The 25,997-nt window shown below is 45.8% G+C and overlaps 1 protein-coding gene across 1 annotated transcript in view; it reads left to right on the forward strand.

Annotated features, from left to right (window-relative positions):
* Positions 1 to 25,997, forward strand: part of LOC120556538 (FH1/FH2 domain-containing protein 1-like) — a 57,594-nt gene that overhangs the window by 1,814 nt on the left and 29,783 nt on the right. The window contains exons 2-3 of the mRNA XM_039796180.1: positions 15,690 to 15,796; positions 18,918 to 18,982. Of these exons, the coding sequence (XP_039652114.1) occupies positions 15,690 to 15,796; positions 18,918 to 18,982 (172 nt within the window). The remainder of the gene's footprint in view (positions 1 to 15,689; positions 15,797 to 18,917; positions 18,983 to 25,997) is intronic.

Consider the following 25,997-nt stretch of genomic DNA (forward strand, 5'->3'; position numbering starts at 1 on the left):
ACATGTAAATCAGTAAACAATGTGTTTATTTCAACAAAAAACAGAGTTGTGATGGTTGGTAAAGTGGACAGGTGACCCAAAACAGCTTTTGGTAGTTTTATTTATTTTTTGTCGACTTTGAATGAAGTGTATTGTACGATGCTAAAATCACTGATTATTTACATGGAGTCTGGTGGGTTTAGTGAAGGCAATTTTGCAGATGTTTTAATGTTTAAAAAAGGATCTTACTCTTTAACTAAAAGGTCTATCTCTGTAGGGATCCATCCCATAATGTTGTCAGACACTTAGAATAATAATCTGAGTCTGTCAGCGCAAAAACTGAACTTTTGTGAAGGTAAATACAAGCTGCACAATTGCTATTAACTTAGATTACAACTTGTTTCTCTGCTGCCGACTGCAGTGATCTCTCTTAATAATGGACCAATGTCAGAGATTCAGCTTGAAAAAAAAACGGTAGTTCCCCTTTAAGAAGTATTATTGTTTAACATTTTAAATTGATGTTGGCACAAATGAGTTTTTAAACCGGTTCAGTCTGCATTTTGGGGACAGATGTGTTCAGAGAAACTGCTTCCACCAAAACTAGTTTCTTCCCGAGACTATTTAGCAGAGGCACCGTGGCTCCGTCCGGAGCTTAGCCCCGCCCACGATGATTGGGATTGGTTTAAAGTAGGGATGCACCAAATCCAGGCTTCTGATTCTGCTGAATATTGGGCTTTTTGCCAGCGTTCTGGTGCCGTTGATTACGGGAAGGTGTTTACGTAGGTGGAGCGTTCAACGCAGCAGGCTGTGAGAAAGTGGACATGGATCTGGTGAGCAGAAAATCTAGAAGGCTAATATTTTGGATCTTGAGATAGGGTAAACATTGGCCTATGATAATTGCTTAGCACCGCCCAAGATGATTGTGATTGGTTTAAAGAAATGCCAATAAACCAGAGCACTCTCCCATCGTGTGTGTGTGTGTGTGTGTGTGTGTGTGTGTGTGTGTGTGTGTGTGTGTGTGTGTGTGTGTGTGTGTGTGTGTGTGTGTGTGTGTGTGTGTGTGTGTGTGTGTGTGTGTGTGTGTGTGTGTGTGTGTGTGTGTGTGTGTGTGTGTGTGTGTGTGTGTGTGTGTGTGTGTGTGTGTGTGTGTGTGTGTGTGTGTGTGTGTGTGTGTGTGTGTGTGTGTGTGTGTGTGTGTGTGTGTGTGTGTGTGTGTGTGTGTGTGTGTGTGTTGGTTAGCTGACTAATGATGCTTCCTGTTTGGATCGGCGTGCAGTTTTCCAAACAGGAAGTGAACACAGCTTTGTGCCTCAGTCTAATGTGAAGTCCCAGTTACACTTCAGTCATGACACACAGAGACACACTCTCACACAGACATGCACACACACAGAGACATACTCACACACATGTACACAAACATACATGTACACACACATACATGCACAAGCACATACACACATGCTCACACACTCACATACACAAGCACACACACACACACAGACACACACTCAAAAAGCGACTTAAAAAAACTTCTCTTTGAAAAGAAGCGACAAAAACGCCTAAAAAAAGAAGCAGGAAAAACCTGTAATGATGTCATCAGTGATGATGTCATCCCTCACATATCTCAGAGGCCAAAGTTCTGCAGGAGATCATGACTCAGCAGTCTGAGGCCGAAGTTCTGCAGGAGATCATGACTCAGCAGTCTGAGGCCGAAGTTCTGCAGGAGATCATGACTCAGCGGTGTGTGTTTGAACACGCCCGGCCGGCCAAAACATGTCTTTTTATTGAATGACTTTCAGTCACATCAGTTCCCAGGGATTCTTCAATGAGATGCAAATATTGGGACTTCTTAAAGGGACACACACACACACTTCCAGCAGCTGGAAACTCTGTGAGCCCTCACGGTGTCTGCCGACTGCTTTTATACATTTCTCCCAAAATGCGTCAGCCAAACTCCAGTATGTGTGTAACGGTGCGTTCTTTTTGTCTTGTAATCGCGACTAGTAGCTCGAGCGTGACGTCACATCCGTGTCGAAAAACGAATAACCTGTGGGTTGTTGCGTTCTTAATGTCACACGATACTACGAGTCGGAGAAAAGATGGATTTTTGTAACATTTTTACTAACATTTAGGATTCTATTCACCCAGTTATTGGCATATTACACTAATATATTTAGACATGCCTATAGGTAGCAGTATACAGCACTATGTTTAACTCCTAATAAGACTGTAGAGACATGCCTATAGGTAGCAGTATACAGCACTATGTTTAACTCCTAATAAGACTGTAGAGACATGCCTATAGGTAGCAGTATACAGCGCTATGTTTAACTCCTAATAAGACTGTAGAGACATGCCTATAGGTAGCAGTATACAGCACTATGTTTAACTCCTAATAAGACTGTAGAGACATGCCTAGGTGTAGCAGTATACAGCTATGTTTAACTCCTAATAAGACTGTAGAGACATGCCTATAGGTAGCAGTATACAGCGCGCTATGTTTAACTCCTAATAAGACTGTAGAGACATGCCTATAGGTAGCAGTATACAGCGCTATGTTTAACTCCTAATAAGACTGTAGAGACATGCCTATAGGTAGCAGTATACAGCGCTATGTTTAACTCCTAATAAGACTGTAGACATGCCTATAGGTAGCAGTATACAGCACTATGTTTAACTCCTAATAAGACTGTAGAGACATGCCTATAGGTAGCAGTATACAGCGCTATGTTTAACTCCTAATAAGACTGTAGAGACATGCCTATAGGTAGCAGTATACAGCGCTATGTTTAACTCCTAATAAGACTGTAGAGACATGTCTATAGGTAGCAGTATACAGCACTATGTTTAACTCCTAATAAGACTGTAGAGACATGCCTATAGGTAGCAGTATACAGCACTATGTTTTACCTAATAAGACTGTAGAGACATGCCTATAGGTAGCAGTATACAGCACTATGTTTAACTCCTAATAAGACTGTAGAGACATGCCTATAGGTAGCTACTAGCCGCTATGTTTAACTCCTAATAAGACTGTAGAGACATGCCTATAGGTAGCAGTATACGCGCTATGTTTAACTCCTAATAAGACTGTAGAGACATGCCTATAGGTAGCAGTATACAGCTATGTTTAACTCCTAATAAGACTGTAGAGTCATGCCTATAGGTAGCAGTATACAAGCGCTATGTTTAACTCCTAATAAGACTGTAGAACATGCCTATAGGTAGCAGTATACAGCTATGTTTAACCCTAATAAGACTGTATAAGGCACGTGCCTATAGGTAGCAGTATACAGCGCTATGTTTAACTCCTAATAAGACTGTAGAGACATGCCTATAGGTAGCAGTATACAGCGCTATGTTTAACTCCTAATAAGACTGTAGAGACATGCCTATAGGTAGCAGTATAACAGCGTATGTTTAACTCCTAATAAGACTGTAGAGTCATGCCTATAGGTAGCAGTATACAGCGCTATGTTTAACTCCTAATAAGACTGTAGAGACATGCCTATAGGTAGCAGTATACAGCGCCTATGTTTAACTCCTAATAAGACTGTAGAGACATGCCTATAGGTAGCAGTATACAGCGCTATGTTTAACTCCTAATAAGACTGTAGAGACATGCCTATAGGTAGCAGTATACAGCGCTATGTTTAACTCCTAATAAGACTGTAGAGACATGCCTATAGGTAGCGGTATACAGCTATGTTTAACTCCTAATAAGACTGTAGAGACATGCCTATAGGTAGCAGTATACAGCTATGTTTAACTCCTAATAAGACTGTAGAGACATGCCTATAGGTAGCAGTATACAGCTATGTTTAACTCCTAATAAGACTGTAGAGACATGCCTATAGGTAGCAGTATACAGCGCTATGTTTAACTCCTAATAAGACTGTAGAGACATGCCTATAGGTAGCAGTATACAGCGCTATGTTTAACTCCTAATAAGACTGTAGAGACATGCCTATAGGTAGCAGTATACAGCGCTATGTTTAACTTCTAATAAGACTGTAGAGACATGCCTATAGGTAGCAGTATACAGCGCTATGTTTAACTCCTAATAAGACTGTAGAGACATGTCTATAGGTAGCAGTATACAGCGCTATGTTTAACTCCTAATAAGACTGTAGAGACATGCCTATAGGTAGCAGTATACAGCTATGTTTAACTCCTAATAAGACTGTAGAGACATGCCTATAGGTAGCAGTGTACAGCTATGTTTAACTCCTAATAAGACTGTAGAGACATATCGCCTATAGGTAGCAGTATACAGCGCTATGTTTAACTCCTAATAAGACTGTAGAGTCATGTCTATAGGTAGCAGTATACAGCGCTATGTGTACGACTTCTTCATTTGGTTACAACAAAGACAAAAGTGCTTAAAATTGTAGATAACCACAATGTTTACTACGTGTGATGCACGACATAGCCATCTTTGAAAGTGAGCTCGGGGTCCTCTGAGTTCAGACGACTTGACGAGTCGTAAATACGACCTCGGGGGCGTTCTTTATGCAACTTCCGGGTCGTAACTCCGGAAATCAACTCGTAAAACGACTTCGGTGGACAAAAAGCAAAAACGCACCATGAGACTACATGCTCAGTAGCTAGGTAAGGACTACATGCTCAGTAGCTAGGTAAGACTACATGCTCAGTAGCTAGGTAAGACTACATGCTCAGTAGCTAGGTAAGACTACATGCTCAGTAGCTAGGTAAGACTACATGCTCAGTAGCTAGGTAAGACTACATGCTCAGTAGCTAGGTAAGACTACATCCTCGAGTAGCTAGGTAAGACCCATCCTCAGTAGCTAGGTTTTGTGTAGTAGGTACTATTCAGTAGTAGGTATAATTTAAGTGGATTGATACTGGAGACTACATGCTCGTAGCTAGGTATAAGACTACATGCTCAGTAGCTAGGTAGGGACTACATGCTCAGTAGCTAGGGTGCGACTACATGCTCAGTAGCTAGGTAAGACTACATGCTCAGTAGCTAGGTAAGGACTACATGCTAGTAGCTAGGTAAGGACTACATGCTCAGTAGCTAGGTAAGACTACATGCTCAGTAGCTAGGTAAGGACTACATGCTCAGTAGCCAGGTAGAGACTACATGCTCAGTAGCTAGGTAAGGACTACATGCTCAGTAGCTAGGTAAGACTACATGCTCAGTAGCTAGGTAAGAGACTACATGCTCAGTAGCTAGGTAAGGACTACATGCTCAGTAGCTAGGTAAGACTACATGCTCAGTAGCTAGGTAAGGCTATGCTCAGTATGTGGTGCTCAGTAGCTAGGTAAGACTACATGCTCAGTAGCTAGGTAAGACTACATGCTCAGTAGCTAGGTAAGACTACATGCTCAGTAGCTAGGTAAGACTACATGCTCAGTAGCTAGGTAAGACTACATGCTCAGTAGCTAGGTAAGGACTACATGCTCAGTAGCTAGGTAAGGACTACATGCTCAGTAGCTAGGTAAGACTACATGCTCAGTAGCTAGGTAAGACTACATGCTCAGTAGCTAGGTAAGGACTACATGCTCAGTAGCTAGGTAGGACTACGTATGCAGTAGCTAGGTAAGACTACATGCTCAGTAGCTAGGTAAGGACTACATGCTCAGTAGCTAGGTAAGGACTACATGCTCAGTAGCTAGGTAAGACTACATGCTCAGTAGCTAGGTAAGGACTACATGCTCAGTAGCTAGGTAAGGACTACATGCTCAGTAGCTAGGTAAGACTACATGCTCAGTAGCTAGGTAAGGACTACATGCTCAGTAGCTAGGTAAGACTACATGCTCAGTAGCTAGGTAGGACTACATGCTCAGTAGCTAGGTAAGACTACATGCTCAGTAGCTAGGTAAGACTACATGCTCAGTAGCTAGGTAAGGACTACATGCTCAGTAGCTAGGTAAGACTACATGCTCAGTAGCTAGGTAAGACTACATGCTCAGTAGCTAGGTAAGGACTACATGCTCAGTAGCTAGGTAAGGACTACATGCTCAGTAGCTAGGTAAGGACTACATGAGCTAGCTAGCTGTTTTTCAAACTTCAGTCAGTAAAAGGCAGGATTAGCCGGGAGACTTCTTCTAAACGAGGACACACTTCACACTTAGCGTGGAATACCTGTAGAACAGGGACATGGAAGTAGTTCTTTTTTTAGATTATGGTGAACTAGTGTGTGTTGTAGCAGTGTTTTGCCATTGAGAACGAGCTAGCATGCTAACGGTTAGCCCCCTGGTCTCGGCTAGTGATGTAGAAAGCCGTGCAGATGTTGACCAGCTCACCAGGAGACTGAAGGCAGGACACATTCAGAAACCGGATCTCACTCAGAAGTGTGTGTGTCTGTGTGTGTGTGTGTGTGGTGTGTGTCAGTGTGTGTGTGTCAAAATAACTCCCCAAATCCCAGAAAAAGTGATTATTTTTGATAATATGGGCACTTGAAGATGTGTGTTTCTGCAGGAGCGTGTGTGGCGTTCAAAGCCCCCACGGGAATCTGCAGCATCAGATAAAGACAAAAAAAAAATTAAAAGTGACAAAACGTGTCAAAATATTCTTAAAAAAATGTCAAAGTGCAAGAAATGTCAGAAAAAACTCTGAAGAGGTCAGAAGGCCCCAGAGATGCAGTCCAGCCTTGTGCGAGGCGTTTGGAGCCCGTTGGAATCTGCAGCATCAGATAAAGAGCTGCGCGCTGGTCCGGTCCCGATGGATCACATTCCTCCAACAGACTCCCTAATTATTCCCATGATGCCTCGGGGCTCGACCTGCAGTGGCAGAGATCCTGAGGCGTGATATCACCGACACAGAGGACGCGTTCAGACCAGATCGGCTGATTCTCTGCAGGGGGCGTCCTGTGGGGGGGTCCTGTGTCCTACGTCCTGATGTCCCAAACCCCCCAACAAGTAGACTTCATGTAGACCGGTTGTAGAGCTCGACAAAATGCAACTAAAACGGAGAAAAAAGTGACTTCAAACATCAAATAAAACGACAAAAATGCCAAAATAAAGTGCACAAAATGCCTAAAAAAGTGATTGTCTGTTTACTTTAACCCCCCAATAATGTAGACTTCATGTAGACCGGTCATAGAGCTCGACGAAAATCAACTAAAACGGAGAAAGGAGTGACCGAGAGGTCAGGAAAAGAGTCCCAAACGTTGAAAACAAGCGACAAAAACCTCTAAAAATAACAAATGTGTCGATAAAAGTGACAAAAACATCAAATAAAATGACATAAAATGACAAAGTGCATAAAATGCCTAAAAAAAAGGTGATGTCTGTGTACTTTAACCCCCCAACAAGTAGACTTCATGATTCACCGTTCCTGTTCCCTGTCGGGTCGGTCACAGATCTGACCGAATGCAACGAAATGTCGTTATTTTTATTTTTTTTATTTTTTTTTTAAAGGGTTTTTTTCAGACTATTATTTCGACCTTTCATTTTTTTCAAGATTTTTTTTTTTTTTGCCACCGTTAAAGTTTTTCTCTGAGAGACCTAATGTTACTGCAGTGCTGAGAGAGACCTAATGTTACTGCAGTGCTGAGAGAGACCTAATGTTACTGCTGCGCAGCGCTGAGAGAGACCTAATGTTACTGCTGCAGCTGAGAGAGGACCCCTAATGTTACTGTTCGCTGAGAGAGACCTAATGTTAGGGAGACCTAATGTTACTGCTGCAGCGCTGAGAGAGACCTAATGTTACTGCTGCAGCGCTGAGAGAGACCTAATGTTACTGCTGCAGCGCTGAGAGAGACCTAATGTTACTGCTGCAGCGCTGAGAGAGACCTAATGTTACTGCGCTGCGCTGGAGAGACCTAATGTTACTGCTGCAGCGGGGAGAGACTCTGTTACTGCTGCAGCTGAGAGGCCTAATGTTTACCGCTGGGGAACTACGGCGCTGGAGAGAGACCTAATGTTACTGCGGCGCGCTGAGGGAAGCCTAAATGTTACCGCTGCAGCGCTGAGAGGACCTAATTACCGTTGCAGGCAGCGAGAGAGACCTAATGTTACCGCTGCAGCGCTGAGAGAGACCTAATGTTACCGCTGCAGCGCTGAGAGAGACCTAATGTTACCGCTGCAGCGCTGAGAGAGACCTAATGTTACTGCTGCAGCGCTGAGAGAGACCTAATGTTACTGCTGCAGCGCTGAGAGAGACCTAATGTTACTGCTGCAGCGCTGAGAGAGACCTAATGTTACTGCTGCAGCGCTGAGAGAGACCTAATGTTACTGCTGCAGCGCTGAGAGACCTAATAATATTGTTACTGCAGCGGAGAGAACCTAATGTTACTGCTGCAGCGCTGAGAGAGACCTAATGTTACTGCTGCAGCGCTGAGAGAGACCTAATGTTATTGCTGCAGCGCTGACAGAGACCTAATGTTACTGCTGCAGCGCTGAGAGAGACCTAATGTTACTGCTGCAGCGCTGAGAGAGACCTAATGTTACTGCTGCAGCGCTGAGAGAGACCTGTAATGTTGTGCGGCGGCAGCCCAGAGGACCTAATGTTATTGCTGCAGCGCTGAGAGAGACCTAATGTTACTGCTGCAGCCCTGAGAGAGACCTAATGTTACTGCTGCAGCGCTGAGAGAGACCTAATGTTACTGCTGCAGCGCTGAGAGAGACCTAATGTTACTGCTGCAGCGCTGAGAGAGACCTAATGTTACTGCTGCAGCGCTGAGAGAGACCTAATGTTACTGCTGCAGCGCTGAGAGAGACCTAATGTTACTGCTGCAGCGGTGAGAGAGACCTAATGTTACTGCTGCAGCGCTGAGAGAGCTAATGTTACTGCGCGCTGAGAGAGACCTAATGTTACTGCTGCAGCGCTGAGAGAGACCTAATGTTACAGCTGCAGGCGCTGGGAGAGAGACCTAATGTTACTGCTGCAACGCGCGGAGAGACCTAATGTTACTGCTGCAGCGCTGAGAGAGACCTAATGTTACTGCTGCAGCGCTGAGAGAGACCTAATGTTACTGCTGCAGAGCTGAGAGAGACCTAATGTTACTGCAGCGCTGAGAGAGACCTAATGTTATTACGGTGCTGAGGAGAGACTAATGTTACTGCTGCAGCGCTGAGAGAGACCTAATGTTACTGCAGCGCTGAGAGAGACCTAATGTTACTGCTGCAGCGCTGAGAGAGACCTAATGTTACTGCTGCAGCGCTGAGAGAGACCTAATGTTACTGCTGCAGCGCTGAGAGAGACCTAATGTTACTGCTGCAGCGCTGAGAGAGACCTAATGTTACTGCTGCAGTGCTGAGAGAGACCTAATGTTACTGCAGTGCTGAGAGAGACCTAATGTTACTGCAGCGCTGAGAGAGACCTAATGTTACTGCTGCAGCGCTGAGAGAGACCTAATGTTACTGCTGCAGCGCTGAGAGAGACCTAATGTTACCGCTGCAGCGCTGAGAGAGACCTAATGTTACCGCTGCAGCGCTGAGAGAGACCTAATGTTACTGCTGCAGCGCTGAGAGAGACCTAATGTTACCGCTGCAGCGCTGAGAGAGACCTAATGTTACTGCTGCAGTGCTGAGAGAGACCTAATGAGAGACCTAATGTTACCGCTGCAGCGCTGCACAGATCTGAACACAACGTGGCCAAAAAAACTTTAAAAACAAACGACTAAAAGTCCAAATAAAGCCACAAGTCTTGACTTTGGGATTTCTGTTTAGTTTCTCAGGAATATCTTTCACCAATTATGTCAATTACTTGTTTTTTTTTTTTTTTTTTTTTTTTTTTTTTTTTTTTTTTTTTTTTTTTTTCTTTTCTTTTCTCTCTCTCTCTCTCTCTCTCTCTCTCTCTCTCTCTCTCTCTCTCTCTCTCTCTCTCTCTCTCTCTCTCTCTCCTCTCCCTCTCTTTTTTCTTTTTTTTTTTTTTTTTTTTTTTTTTTTTTCTTCTCCTCCGGCGCGGTGGAAGAGGGTGCGTCCTGTAAACACAGATAAGATGGAGGGATGGATGAACGGATGTGAAACTAATAGCAGCGTGTTGATAACAACTGAGCAGCTTTTCCTTCAACACAGCAGAGACACGTGTGTGTGTGTGTGTGTGTGTGTGTGTGTGTGTGTGTGTGTGTGTGTGTGTGTGTGTGTGTGTGTGTGTGTGTGTGTGTGTGTGTGTGTGTGTGTGTGTGTGTGTGTGTGTGTGTGTGTGTGTGTGTGTGTGTGTGTGTGTGTGTGTGTGTGTGTGTGTGGAATGTGGCTCTACAGGTTTTCAGCCATTCACTATCAGACTGGACTGTTTCTGCTTCATACCTGACCATGACTCACAGCTACAATGCCTAAAAATAGACACGCACACATACATACAGATGCATAAACACACACACAATAGCTACCTGCGTAGCTGGTTTTGCCTAATAACTGTACACAGACACATTGCACTCATAGACACACACATACATACAGACGCATAGACACACACAGAGACTCATGCACACACGTGCACATACACAGAGACACACAGATGTACAGACACACACATACATACACAGACACACACATCTACAGACACACACATACATACACAGACGCACACACAGAGACACACACATACATACAGACGCATAGACACAGAAAGACACATGTGCACAGACACATACATCTACAGACACACACACATGCATACACACACACACACACACACACAGATGCACACACACACACACACACATAGAGACACACACACACACACATAGAGAACCACACACACACACACACACACACACACACATTAACTAACCATGAGATCATAAGCTGGGGCAGTGATATTGTGTAATTTTCCTTGCTTTTTATCGTTTGCTCTTCTCGTGTGAAATATGCAGCGCTGGTAGACTTGTGCGTGTTTCTGATTGGTCACATGGTGTAAACCCCGCCCCTTTTATGTCAGCGCGCTCGCCGCTAGATTTAGATGGTGTCCACGGTGTCCTACCCAGGGCACGATGACCTCGCCACGCGGTATCAGCCCTGCAGGCTGGTGATGATGATGATGACTCCGCCACGTGGTATCAGCCCTGCAGGCTGGTGATGATGACATCACCACGTGGTATCAGCCCTGCAGGCTGGTGGTGATGCCGATGCTTCGTGGTCGATCGGCCTCTCACCCTTTTAACTATTGATCGCTCTGTAACACACACACACACACACACACACACACACACACACACACACACACACACACACACACACACACACACACACAGAGATACAGGCACGCAGACACACACACACACACAGAAAAACACACACAGAGAAAAACACACACACACACACACAGGCACACGCACACACACACACAGAAAACACACACACAGAGAAACACACACACACACACACACACACACACACACACACACACAAACATGCGCACACACACAGAAAAACACACACACAGAGAAACACACACACACACACACACACACCAAACATGCGCACACACACAGAAAAACACACAGGCACATGCACACGCGCACCTGAACGATTAATCCCTTTCTAATCTAAATGGTGTTATCCTGCAGCTGGGTGTGTAGCAGCAGCTGGGTGTGTGTTATTAGCAGCAGCAGCTGAGTGTGTGTGTAGCAGCAGCAGCTGAGTGTGTGTGTAGCAGCAGCAGCTGAGTGTGTGTGTAGCAGCAGCAGCTGGGTGAGTGTGTGTGTAGCAGCAGCTGGGTGAGTGTGTGTGTGTAGGCTTAGCACTGCTGCGGGTGTGTAGCAGCAGCTGGGTGTGTAGCAGCAGCTGGGTGAGTGTGTAGCAGCAGCTGGGTGTGTGTGTAGCAGCAGCTGGGTGTGTGTGTAGCAGCAGCTGGGTGAGTGTGTAGCAGCAGCTGGGTGAGTGTGTAGCAGCAGCTGGGTGAGTGTGTAGCAGCAGCTGGGTGAGTGTGTAGCAGCAGCTGGGTGTGTGTGTAGCAGCAGCTGGGTGTGTGTGTAGCAGCAGCAGCAGCTGGGTGTGTGTGTAGCAGCAGCAGCAGCTGGGTGTGTGTGTAGCAGCAGCAGCTGAGTGTGTGTAGTAGCAGCAGCAGCTGGGTGTGTAACAGCGCTGAGTGTGTGTGTAGCAGCAGCAGCTGAGTGTGTGTGTAGCAGCAGCAGCTGAGTGTGTGTGTAGCAGCAGCAGCTGAGTGTGTGTGTAGCAGCAGCAGCTGAGTGTGTGTGTAGCAGCAGCAGCTGAGTGTGTGTGTAGCAGCAGCAGCTGGGTGAGTGTGTAGCAGCAGCAGCTGGGTGTGTGTGTAGCAGCAGCAGCTGGGTGAGTGTGTAGCAGCAGCAGCAGCAGCTGGGTGTGTAGCTGAGTGTGTGTGTGGCAGCAGCTGGGTTTGTAGCAGCAGCTGGGTGGGTGTGTAGCAGCAGCAGCTGGGTGTGTGTGTAGCAGCAGCAGCTGAGTGTGTGTGTAGCAGCAGCAGCAGCAGCTGAGTGTGTGTGTAGCAGCAGCAGCAGCTGAGTGTGTGTGTGTGTGTGTAGCAGCAGCTGGGTGTGTAGCAGCAGCTGGGTGAGTGTGTAGCAGCAGCAGCTGAGTGTGTAGCAGCAGCTGGGTGAGTGTGTAGCAGCAGCAGCTGAGTGTGTGTGTGTGTGTAGCAGCAGCTGGGTGTGTAGCAGCAGCTGGGTGTGTAGCAGCAGCTGGGTGAGTGTGTAGCAGCAGCAGCTGGGTGAGTGTGTAGCAGCAGCAGCTGAGTGTGTGTGTGTGTGTAGCAGCAGCAGGGTGTGTAGCAGCAGCTGGGTGTGTAGCTGAGTGTGTGTGGCAGCAGCTGGGTGGGTGTGTAGCAGCAGCTGGGTGGGTGTGTAGCAGCTGAGTGTGTGTAGCAGCTGAGTGTGTGTAACAGCTGAGTGTGTGTAACAGCTGGGTGTGTAGCAGCAGCTGGGTGTGTAGCAGCAGCTGGGTGAGTGTGTAGCAGCAGCTGGGTGAGTGTGTAGCAGCAGCTGGGTGTGTAGCAGCAGCTGGGTGAGTGTGTAGCAGCAGCTGGGTGAGTGTGTAGCAGCTGGGTGAGTGTGTAGCAGCAGCTGGGTGAGTGTGTAGCAGCAGCTGGGTGAGTGTGTAGCAGCAGCTGGGTGAGTGTGTAGCAGCAGCTGGGTGAGTGTGTAGCAGCAGCTGGGTGTAGGGAGGAACCATTGGTCCAATCCCAAAGCGAGCCCTGAGGACTAAGGACTCCCAGACTGAACTGATCTCAGGTGCTGAGTGAGTTGAGTGTGTGAGGCCACATGGGCTCAGATAGGTAGAACTGGCATTGGGACAGCACTTCACCAAATCACACGTTACCTAGGCAACGTTTAATAACAAAGATGTTGCAGACACTTGCTGGTTTGGGAATTTTCATTTTGAGTTTGTTGCTTTCCACCAAGGGGGAGGGGGGGGTAAGCTTCACTTCAGAGCTCTAACCTCCTATGGCGCCATTCTGATGCTACCAAGCCATCACCTCCCGTTAGCATCACCTCCCGTTAGCATCACCTCCCGTTAGCATCCCATTGGCTCCCATTCATTCTGACGTCACTTTGACAGAGAATAACTTTACATCTGAAGCGTTTAAAGACTCTATTTGTCCGTTGTTTATTTCTAAAGAAACACGACAATGTATAAAAGGCTCCATTACCTTGTAGCTCACGTTATGGCTCCGTAGCAGACGCTTTTATAACAATAGGCTAACGATTGGGTCATAACCGCGAGACTTACTGTCACACAGTAGAGGAATTACCGTATAGTACAGGAGAAGCTCACAGGCAGTTTGGACTTCCATTATCTGTTTAGGTTTAATGACTAATGTTAACTAGCATGTTAGTGATCAGTAATTAGCCTGTGCCTATGTTATCTCCTTACATATACCTACGCTCTCCGTCTCTGTGAGATTGGGAATGATTGAGATTTCTCTCGGCACAGCTACCAGAAGACTTCACACTTTCAGACAGGTTGCTCAGCCAGCACCGGGAAAGAGACTTCTGATATCCTTCTCTGGTCTCTGGTCCAGAGACTCGGGGTCTGCTGGTCCAGTTTATATACATCAATGCTGTTGTTTACCTTTTGTAATTTCTGGATTTCCCTTTTGGTCTCCGCGGTAAATGTGACAACGCTGTGAACTGTGGGTAATTCTCTTTTTGGTGAAGTGTGCATCGATGCATCCTCATGGAAAAGGCCACCCGGGACAACTCTAAGCCCTTACGAATTTCACAAGAACGCGCACCAACGTCTGAGTCTGTGAGTCCGGACTTTGGGATTGGGCCATTGACTCTGTTCTCTCTGGGAGGAGACTGAGTCACACCTTCAACCAATCAGAGCTGAGTCACTGTAAGGAGAGTCACACCTTTACCTTCAACCAATCAGAGCTGAGTCACTGTAAGGAGAGTCGCACCTTTACCTTCAACCAATCAGAGCAGCCGCTGCTTTGCGTATTGTTTGTAAAATCCACCCAGACACACGTGTGAATGGGTCTCTTTTGATATCTGTAGCCCAGCCCAAACCTTTTGTTTAGCCTTGAGACACACACACACACACACACACACACACACACACACACACACACACACACACACACACACACACACACGTTACTACGACACACCCAAAACTTTTGTTTAGCCCACATTCTTTCATATGAAGGGCCAAAAATGTATCTGGATGTGCAGCTCTTTGATACAGAAATGGATCGTAAAGTGTCAATATGTCTTATTAAATTAAAGTACCACACACACACACACACACACACACACACACACACACACACACACACACACACACACACACACACACATACATACATACACAGACACACAGACACATACACACAGAGACATGTACACATACAGACACACAGACCCATACACACAGAGACATGCATTCATGCACACACAGACACACACACAGAGACACATATGCACAGACACACACAGACACACACACACACACACACAAACAAAAAAAAAAAAAAAAAAAAAAACTGAGACACATGCACACACATGTATGCACACACACACACATGCATTAAACAGTTTTGCATTTTTTCAAGGTTTAATTTGGTCCTGGGACCTCACCTAGATATTTGAGATCTCACCCCACTCCCCCAAAGTTGTACCCTAAATTAAGCGTGTTACGCCCGTTTCTCCGAAATTTTTGGCATTTTATTTTCGACCGATCGGCTCAGAAAAGGTTGGACAGAGAGAGAGGCTGAGAAGTCTCTTTCCTCTCTCTCTCTTTCTTAAGAACTAATCTCTCCATAATTAAACTGATTAACACAACCTGTTGATCAGGTATCTGTTGCCCCAGTGCATGCTGGGAGGCTGCCCAACACACCTGCAGTCACATGATCAGCACTCAGCCAATCGGCTCTTCTCACGTTGCCCGTATTTCAAAATAAGAGCCCGCTGTTACTCCAGATATAGACTCTAGTTTAATATTTAATAATATAATAAATCACTTCAAAGGTCCTGTATTCTAAAAAGGGAGATTTCCATGTCTTGTTCCATAGTAAATTGTCTCTCTCTCTCTGTCTGTCTCTCTGTCTTTCTTTCGGTCTCTCTCTCTCTCTCTGTCTCTCTCTGTCTCTTTCTGTCTCTCTCTCTCCTGTCTGTCTGTCTCTTTATCTGTCTCTATGTCTGTCTCTCTGCCGGTCTGGCTCTCTCTCGGTCTGTCTCTTTATCTGTCTCTCTGTCTCTTTATCGGTCTCTCTATCGGTCTGTCTCTCTCACTGTGTCTGTCTGTCTCTATCTGTCTCTATGTCTGTCTCTCTGTCTGTCTCTGTCTGTCTCTCTGCCTGTCTGTCTCTCTCTCAGTTGGAGGAGTGCACTCTCCAGTTGGCGTCTAATGGAAACTACCTGGACCTGGACTCGTCTCTGAGTGAGCAGCGAGACGAGCTGGACACTTTCTATGAAGACGTGGCGTAAGAACACCTTTACCTGTCTCTCTCTCTCACCTGTGTCTGTCTGTCTCACCTGTCATGGCCGCACAGTGTGACCACTTCTTTCACTACGGTGCAGAGTAACGTGTGCAGAGCCGATGTCTCGAGTCTAATAGTTACACACTTTATGGGAGGTATGGGCTGCCCTTTACACACACACACACACACACACACACACACACACACACACACACACACACACACACACACACACACACACACACACACACACACACACACACACACACACACACACACACACACACACGTATACATGCACACACATATACATACACACACGCACACACACACATGTATACATGCACACACATATACACACACATGCATATACACACACACACACATATGCATACACACACATACACACACACACGCACACACACACACATGTATACATGCACACACATATACACACACACATGTATACATGCACACACATATACACACACACACACATGTATACACACACGCACACACACACATGTATACATGCACACACACACACACACACACACACACACACACACACACACACACACACACACACACACACACACACACACACACGTATACATGCATACACACTCCTAACGTGCAGCGCTGACATGGCGTGGCGTTGATTGGGCGTGCAGCAGACCGTGACGGTTTGCCACAGATACATAAACCATTACTACCCTGGTTAATACAGGTCTGACCCCTCAGAGGGGGGGGAGGGGTACCAGAGACCCTCAGAGAGGGGGGGAGGGTACCAGAGACCCTCAGAGAGGGGGGGAGGGGTACCAGGTACCCTCAGAGAGGAGAAGAGGTACCAGAGACCCTCAGAGAGGGGGGCGCAGGTACCCTCAGAGAGGAGAAGAGGTACCAGAGACCCTCAGAGAGGGGGGAGGGGTACCAGGTACCCTCAGAGAGGAGAAGAGGTACCAGAGACCCTCAGAGAGGGGGGAGGGGTACCAGGTACCCTCAGAGAGGAGAAGAGGTACCAGAGACCCTCAGAGAGGGGGGAGAGGTACTAGAGACCCTCAGAGAGGGGGGGAGGGTACCAGAGACCCTCAGAGAGGGGGGAGAGGTACTAGAGACCCTCAGAGAGGGGGGGAGGGTACCAGAGACCCTCAGAGAGGAGAAGAGGTACCAGAGACCCTCAGAGAGGGGGGAGGGGTACCAGAGAACCCCTCAGAGGGGGGGAGAGGTACTAGAGACCCTCGAGGGGGGGAGGGTACCAGAGACCCCTCAGAGGGGGGAGGGTACCAGAGACCCTCAGAGAGAGGGGAGGGTACCAGAGGGGGAGGGTACCAGAGACCCTCAGCAGGGGAGAGGTACCAGGTACCCTCAGAGAGGGGGGGAGGGTACCAGAGACCCTCAGAGAGGGGGGGGAGGGTACCAGAGACCCTCAGAGAGAGGGGAGGGTACCAGAGTGTCTCTATCCCTCTGCCTCCCTCTCATTATTTCCATACCTCCATGCTGTCGTTCTTTCCACCCTGTGCGTGGCTTTATGTGGAAACTGTTCTGGGATCAGTTCCTCGTTAACCTTGGCAGGAGGTTCTTAATATTTCTCCTTTCAGACCTCGTTACACCCGAGAAATGTTAGGAGGTCCCACAGACCCTGAGAAGGGAAAATGCCTTCCTCCACGTTTTTCACATATAAAACGACAAGTAGAACATGTTAAATAAATCAATCACAATAATGCAAGATGGAAATAAAATACCCAAAAGTCATCTTAAAAAATAGAAATCATTACAGAAGAAGATACACGTTGGATAAATAATGAATGGTCACATTAAAAAAACATTCTGAGAAGTTTTAACGTGGCTTCCCTGAAAGTCTGTCCCAGTCTCAGTAAAGCTCATTTAAAACTCCCAAATGTCCAGAAACTCCTTTTTTTTGTTCAATTTTATTTATAGTATCAAATCATAACAGAGTTATCTCGAGACACTTTACAGATAGAGTAGGTCTAGACCACACTCTATAACTTACACAGTTCAGAGTCTCAGTAAAGTCCATTTAAAACTCCCAAATGTCCAGAAACTAACAGGAAGTCTGTGTGTTCGCGGTGCGTTTTGTCGCCTTTTTTGTATATTTTTGTCGCCTTTTTTTGTATATTTTTGTCGCCTTTTTTGTATATTTTTGTCGCCTTTTTTGTATATTTTTGTCGCCTTTTTTGGATATTTTTGTCGCCTTTTTTGGATATTTTTGTCGCCTTTTTTTGTATATTTTTGTCGCCTTTTTTTGTATATTTTTGTCGCCTTTTTTTGTATATTTTTGTCGCCTTTTGTATATTTTTGTCGCCTTTTTTTGTATATTTTTGTCGCCTTTTTTTGTATATTTTTGTCGCCTTTTTTGTATATTTTTGTCGCCTTTTTTTGTATATTTTTGTCGCCTTTTTTTGTATATTTTTGTCGCCTTTTTTTGTATATTTTTGTCGCCTTTTTGTTGCCTTTTTGTCGCCTTTTTGGATATTTTTGTCGCCTTTTTGGATATTTTTGTCTCCTTTTTTGTCGCCTTTTTTGTCGCCTTTTTTGGATATTTTTGTCGCCTTTTTTGGATATTTTTGTCGCCTTTTTTGTCGCCTTTTTTGGATATTTTTGTCGCCTTTTTGGGATATTTTTGTCGCCTTTTTTGTCGCTTTTTTTGTCGCCTTTTTTGGATATTTTTGTCGCCTTTTTTGGATATTTTTGTCGCCTTTTTTGGATATTTTTGTCGCCTTTTTTGTATATATTTGTTGCCTTTTTGCCGCTGTGTGTTCGCCAGGTTTTTGCCACATGTTCGCTCTTTTGTCGCCTCCTTGTTCAGTTCAGAGTCTCAGTAAAGTCAATTTAAAACTCAAAAGTCTGTGTGTTCGTGCCATCGCGAGCGTGCTCGCTGCGTACTGCGCTACGTGCGTGCTGCTTCGCGTCGCGTGCTTCGCGTCGCGTGCGTCCGCTGCCTGCGTGCTTCGCTGCGTCGTGCTTCGCTGCGTGCGTGCGTGCTTTCGCTCGCGTCGTGCTGCTCGCGTGCTCCGAGTGTTCAGTGTGTCTCCAGAAAGTCAAATGTTCCTCCTGAGGTTTCAGCTTTCTTTCTGAACTCCTTTTTTCTTTTTCCACACAGAAAAGGGAAGAAGCCCATCCTGATCCTGAGGACTCAGCTGTCTGTCCGCGTGCACGGCATCCTGGGTAATTATCTCCGTCTGACTCAGGGGAAACTCTCCCGTCTCCCACCGCGGTGACGCGTCTCTCAGCGGCGAGGATTTCCTCTCCCTCTGCTTTCCATCCACACACAAATACTGAAACCTCCACGTCTGTGTGTGGAATATAGATCATATAGATGCATTTATTGTGCAAAAATGAGATTGGACATCGCGTTCTGCTTCCACAATGCTCCCCTGATGTTCCCGCCTCTTTTATTTCTGTATTATCAGAGTATTTAGTTGCATATTTAGACCTAACTTAGCGTCTTAGCTGTGAGTGTGTTCGGTGTGTTTGAATAGTTTGCCCTGCAGCAGACAGGACAGATTTGGTCACAGCTTCTTCCCCCAAGCTGCTGCTGCTCCTTTTAGTAGTAGTAGTAGTAGTAGTAGTAGTAGTAGTAGTAGTAGTAGTAGTGCTTTAGACTCCTTTCCTGAAGGTTTTTGGAGGTTCAGCTTCAGCCTCCGATCGGTTGAGTCTGCATGAGTTAGACTTTAGGGTGACACAGACAGGTAACACACACACACACAGACAGGTAACACACACACACAGACAGGTCACACACACAGACAGGTAACACACACACACAGACAGGTCACACACACAGACAGGACACACACACACACAGACAGGTAACACACACACACACAGACAGGTAACACACACACACACACAGACAGGTAACACACACACACACACAGGTAACACACACACACACAGACAGGTAACACACACACACACAGACAGGTAACACACACACACAGACAGGTCACACACACAGACAGGTAACACACACACACAGACAGGTCACACACACAGACAGGTAACACACACACAGACAGGTAACACACACAGACAGGTAACACAGACAGGTAACACAGACACAGACAGGTGAAACAGACCGGAAGACACGGACACACACAGACAGGAAACACAGACAGGTAACACACACACAGACAGGTAACACACACACAGACATGTAACACACACAGACAGGTAACACAGACACAGACAGGTAACACACAGACAGGTGAAACAGACCGGAGACACGGACACACACAGACAGGAAACACAGACAGGTGACACAGACAGGAAACACAGACAGGTGACACAGACAGGTAACACAGACAGGTGACAGAGACAAGTGACACAGACACAGACAGGTGACACAGACAGGTAAGACAGACCAGTAAGACAGACACAGACAGGTAAGACAGACAGGTAACAGGTTTATCAGGGTCTCTTGTTTAGGGTTGCTATGGCTGCAGGCTGCAGGCTTTTGTTAGTTTGTGTGCTGTTGGTTTTTCTTTGTGAGGTCTAAATGCTTCTTCTCTGGATGGGTTTCTGTCCGTCATGGTAATTAGTTGGCCAGATGCATTGTGGGATTGTAGTTTTTCTGTAACCTGACCCTGGAAGGAAGCCCTCCCCCCCCCCCCCCACCCCCCCCCCCCCAGAAAAGGGGGGGGGGGGCCCCCCGCCGCCCCTCACGGAGGCTATCTGGCCAACATGTCGGATGTGTTTCCTTTAGAGATCACTGTGAACCGTGAAGAAGAGCTGAACCTATCGGAGCTCTTATTGTGAAGGAGCTCTTATTGTGAAGGAGCTCTTATTGTGAAGGAGCTCTTATTGTGAAGGAGCTCTTATTGTGAAGGAGCTCTTATTGTGAAGGAGCTCTTATTGTGAAGGAGCTCTTATTGTGAAGGAGCTCTTATTGGGAAGGGAGCTCTTATTGTGAAGGAGCTCTTATTGGGAAGAGAGCTCTTATTGGGAAGGAGCTCTTATTGGGAAGGAGCTCTTATTTTGAAGGAGCTCTTATTGTGAAGGAGCTCTTATTTTGAAGGAGCTCTTATTGGGAAGAGAGCTCTTATTGTGAAGAGGCTCTTATTGTGAAGGAGCTCTTAATGGTGAGAGCTCTTATTGGGAGAGGAGCTCTTATTGTGAAGAGAGCTCTTATTGGGAAGAGAGCGCTCATTGGGAAGGAGCTCTTATTGGGAAGGAGCTCTTATTGGGGGGAGGGAGCTCTTGTGGGGAGGGAGCTCTTATTGGGAAGAAGCTCTTATTGGGAGGAGCTCTTATTTGGGAAAGAGCTCTTATTGGGAAGAGAGCTCTTATTGGGAAGAAGCTCTTATTGGGAAGAGAGCTCTTAGTGAAGGAGCTCTTATTGTGAAGGAGCTCTTATTGTGAAGGAGCTCTTATTAGGAAAATAGGAAGAGGCTCTTATTGGCAAGGAGTCTTTTTTGTGAAGGAGGCTCTTATTGGGAAGAGAGTCTTATTGGGAAGAGAGCTCTTATTGGGAAGAGAGCTCTTATTGTGAAGGAAGCTCTTATGTAAGAAGAGCTCTTATTGGGAAGAGCGAGCTATTGGCAAGGAGCTCTTATTGTGAAGGAGCTCTTATTGGGAAGAGAGCTCTTATTGCAGTTTTTGTGTGTGTTTGTGTTGTGTGTGTGTGTGTGTGTGTGTGTGTGTGTGTGTGTGTGTGTGTGTGTGTGTGTGTGTGTGTGTGTGTTTGTGTGTGTGTGTGTGTAATTCAGGCCTGTGTGTAGTGTGTGTATTAATACTACTCATTGTAATTTGTAAACAATAATTATTAGAAACTGCAACAAGAACAGCTGATATCTTTCCTAAAGCGTCTCTGTTCAGGGATGACCTGTAACAGAAGATCTCCGCTCTGGTGTGTGTGTGTGTGTGAGACGGTTGTCAGGATGAATAAAGTGTCTCTCTCTTCCTTTCTGTCTGTCGGTCTCTCTCTGTCTGTCTGTCTGTCGGCCTGTCTGTCTTTCTAGAAACAATAGAAACCAGTTGAGACCTGCAGAGGCGGTCAGCGTTCAGTCAGTTAACTTTGAAGCTCAACATGTTTCTGTGTGTGTGTGTGTGTGTGTGTGTGTGTGTGTGTGTGTGTGTGTGTGTGTGTGTGTGTGTGTGTGTGTGTGTGTGTGTGTGTGTGTGTGTGTGTGTGTGTGTGTGTGTGTTGTCAACAGTTCAACTTCTTCCAAATTCTTCCTCTAAACGATGAATGCAGATATAATCTGCTGCTAAAACCAGCTCCTTTCACCGAGCAGAACTCAGTTTTTATAATCGTCAACAAATAGACATCATTTTAGTAAAAAGTACATTCCTCCCTCCCTCCTTCCTCCTCCCTCCTACTCCACCCTCCCTTCTCCTCCCTCCCTTTCTCCTTCCTCCCTTCTCACTTCCTCCCTCCCTCCCTCCCCCCCCACGCAGCCTGGCATGACCTCACCCTTCCTGCCCTGGAGGGGATTTCCCAGCATACTTCCTGTGTTTTAAATGACAGAGACTGCTCGCTGCCTTGCTTCAGGGTTTCAACAAGCAAACGGGAGTCTGTTGTTCCGGCATGCAGAGAGACTCGTAAATATATAAATAAATCCATGCAAACCTAAAGAGCGACTCCCATAACTGGGACAGAAAGACCTAAATAAATCCATGCAAAGCTAAAGTCAGCAGGACTAAACAGCTAAAGGGGATCAGAGCAGAAACATTAAGGTGAAGTGAAAGTGTTTCTTGTGGCTGCTGAGTCATGTTTGTTCATGTCCTCGTCAAACCTCTGTCACAGTCTGCTCCTAACGATGCCTTCAGGGTAGAGAGTAGTATGTAGAGAGACAGCAGTAGAGAGTAGTATGTTGAGAGACAGCAGTAGAGAGTAGTATGTAGAGAGACAACAGTAGAGAGTAGTATGTAGAGAGACAACAGTAGAGAGTAGTATGTAGAGAGACAACAGTAGAGAGTAGAATGTAGAGAGACAACAGTAGAGAGTAGTATGTAGAGAGACAACAGTAGAGTAGTATGTAGAGAGACAGCAGTAGAGAGTAGTATGTAGAGAGACAACAGTAGAGAGTGAGTATGTAGAGAGACAACCGAGTAGAGTAGTATGTAGAGAGACAACAGTAGAGAGTAGTATGTGAGAGACAACAGTAGAGAGTGAGTATGTAGAGAGACAACCGTGAGAGTAGTATGTAGAGAGACAACAGTAGAGAGTAGTATGTAAGAGACAACAGTAGAGTAGAATATGTAGAGAGACAGCAGTAGAGAGTGAGTATGTAGAGAGACAACAGTAGAGAGTGAGAATGTAGAGAGACAACAGTGAGAGTGAGTATGTAGAGAGACAACAGTAGAGAGTAGAATGTAGAGAGACAACAGTAGAGTGAGTATGTAGAGAGACAAGAGAGGTGAGTATGTAAGCACAGCAGTGAGAGTGAGTATGTAGAGAGACAGTAGGAGTGAGTATGTAGAGACAGCAGTGAGAGTAGTATGTGAGAGACAGCAGTAGAGAGTGAGTGTGTAGAGAGACAGCAGTAGAGTGTAGTTGTAGAGAGACAGCAGTGAGAGTAGGTATGTAAGAGACAGCAGTAGAGAGTGGTATGTAGAGAGAGACAGCAGTAGAGGTGAGTATGTAAGAGGACAGCAGTGAGGAGTGAGTATGTAAGAGACAGCAGTAGAGGAGTGAGTATGTAAGAGACAAGCAGTAGAGTGAGTATGTAGAGGAGACAACAGTAGAGAGTGGTATGTAGAGAGACAGCAGTGAGAGTGAGTATGAGTATGTAGAGAGACAGAGGGAGTGGTATGTAAGAGACAGCAGTGAGAGAGTGAGTATGTAAGAGACAGCAGTAGAGAGTGAGTATGTAGAGACAATGGTGAGAGGGAGTATGTAGAGAGACAGCAGTAGGGAGTGGTATGTAGAGAGACAGCAGTGAGAGGCAGTTGTAGAGAGACAGCAGTAAGAGTAGGTATGTAGAGACAGCAGTAGGGAGTGGTATGTAGAGAGACAGCAGTGGAGAGTGGTATGTGGAGACAGTGAGAGTGAGTATGTAGAGAGAGATAGCAGTGGTATGTAGAGACAGCAGTGGGAGTGGTATGTAGAGAGACAGCAGTGAAGAGTGTAGTATGTAGAGAGACAGCAGTGAGGCAGTATGTAGAGAGACAGCAGTAGAGAGGGAGTATGTAGAGAGACAGGAGTAGAGGCAAGTATGTAAGAGACAGCAGTGAGAGCAGTATGTAGAGAGACAGCAGTAGAGTGAGTATGTAGAGAGACAGCAGTAAGAGAGCAGTATGTAGAGACAGCAGTAGGAAGCAGTATGTAGAGAGACAGCAGTAGAGAGCAGTATGTAGAGGAACCAGCAGTAGGAAGCAGTATGTTAGAGAGACAACAGTAGAGAGCAGTATGCAGAGAGACAGCAGTAGAGAGTAGTATGCAGAATGCAGAGAGACAGCAGTAGAGAGTAGTATGCAGAGACAGCAGAGTGAGGGTATGCAGAGAGACAGCAGTAGAGAGTAGTATGCAGAGAGACAGCAGTGAGAGTGGTATGGAGAGACAGCAGTAGAGAGTGTGCAGAGAGACAGCAGTAGAGAGTAGTATGCAGAGAGACAGCAGTAGAGAGTAGTATGCAGAGAGACAGCAGTAGAGAGTAGTATGCAGAGAGACAGCAGTAGAGAGTAGTATGCAGAGAGACAGCAGTAGAGAGTAGTATGCAGAGAGACAGCAGTAGAGAGTAGTATGCAGAGAGACAGCAGTAGAGAGTAGTATGTAGAGAGACAGCAGTAGAGAGTAGTATGTAGAGAGACAGCAGTAGAGAGTAGTAATTATCTGACCCCATGAACTCTGCTGCTGTAAGGAATGTGAACAACAACACAATGCTAATGATGCGTTTGCTGAGCGGCTCTGCTGGTGTGTGGGTGTGTGTGGCTGTGTGTACAACAAGTGTGTGTGGCTGTGTGTGTGCTCTCAACACTTCAACTTCTTCCAAATTCTGCCTCTAAATGATCCGATCGATCACTTTAAAGTTATAGTGAATAATCTATAATATAATCCTACTCGTCATTTACCTTCAGAGTTATTAAAAACATCCCAATACCACAGACAGTGAAGCTGACGAGCCTGCAAAATAGTTAGAGGGACAGAAAACTACAATCATGGCGTCTTTGCTGGCTTCCTGTCACAATGACAACTGTTAAAGGGTCTTAAACCTGCAGAAACCCAGAGTCTGGTGGATGTATTTCTGTCCAATCAGAAGAGCCTTCAAGAAGTTTGTCTCAAAATAACTCGTCCTTCCTTCAGAGTTAGCAACAGGAAATGCCATGCTGAGTTTATCTGGGTCACTTCCTGTCTTTCCTATGTGTTTGTGTCTCTAAGTGACTGATGGGAACAACAATCTCTGACACTGGTCCAGTATTAACAGAGATCTCTGCAGTCAGCAGCAGAGAGACCAGCTGTAACCTAAGTTAATAGGACGATTGTGCAGCTTGTATTTATCTTCACAAAAGTGCTTGTTTTTGCCGCTGACAGACTCAGATTAATATGTGTGTGACAACATTATGGGATGGATCTCTACAGAGATAGAGCTTTTAGTTAAAGAGTAAGATCCTTTTAGTTTAACATGAAACAACCCCGAAATCACCATCACCAAACTCCACCAGACTCCATGTAAATAATCAGGACTTTTAGCGTGTATAGAGCCAGCATATCTCCACCAGACTCCATGTAAATAATCAGGACTTTTAGCGTGTATAGAGGCAGCATATCTCCACCAGACTCCATGTAAATAATCAGGACTTTTAGCGTGTATAGAGCCAGCATATCTCCACCAGACTCCATGTAAATAATCAGGACTTTTAGCGTGTATAGAGCCAGCATATCTCCACCAGACTCCATGTAAATAATCAGGACTTTTAGCGTGTATAGAGCCAGCATATCTCCACCAGACTCCATGTAAATAATCAGGACTTTAAGCGTGTATAGAGCCAGCATATCTCCACCAGACTCCATGTAAATAATCAGGACTTTTAGCGTGTATAGAGCCAGCATATCTCCACCAGACTCCATGTAAATAATCAGGACTTTTAGCGTGTATAGAGCCAGCATATCTCCACCAGACTCCATGTAAATAATCAGGACTTTTAGCGTGTATAGAGCCAGCATATCTCCACCAGACTCCATGTAAATAATCACTACTTTTAGAGTGTATAGAGCCAGTATATCTCCACCAGACTC

Source organism: Perca fluviatilis, chromosome 3 (assembly GCF_010015445.1).
Source record: "Perca fluviatilis chromosome 3, GENO_Pfluv_1.0, whole genome shotgun sequence".
Classification (NCBI taxonomy): Eukaryota; Metazoa; Chordata; class Actinopteri; order Perciformes; family Percidae; genus Perca; species Perca fluviatilis.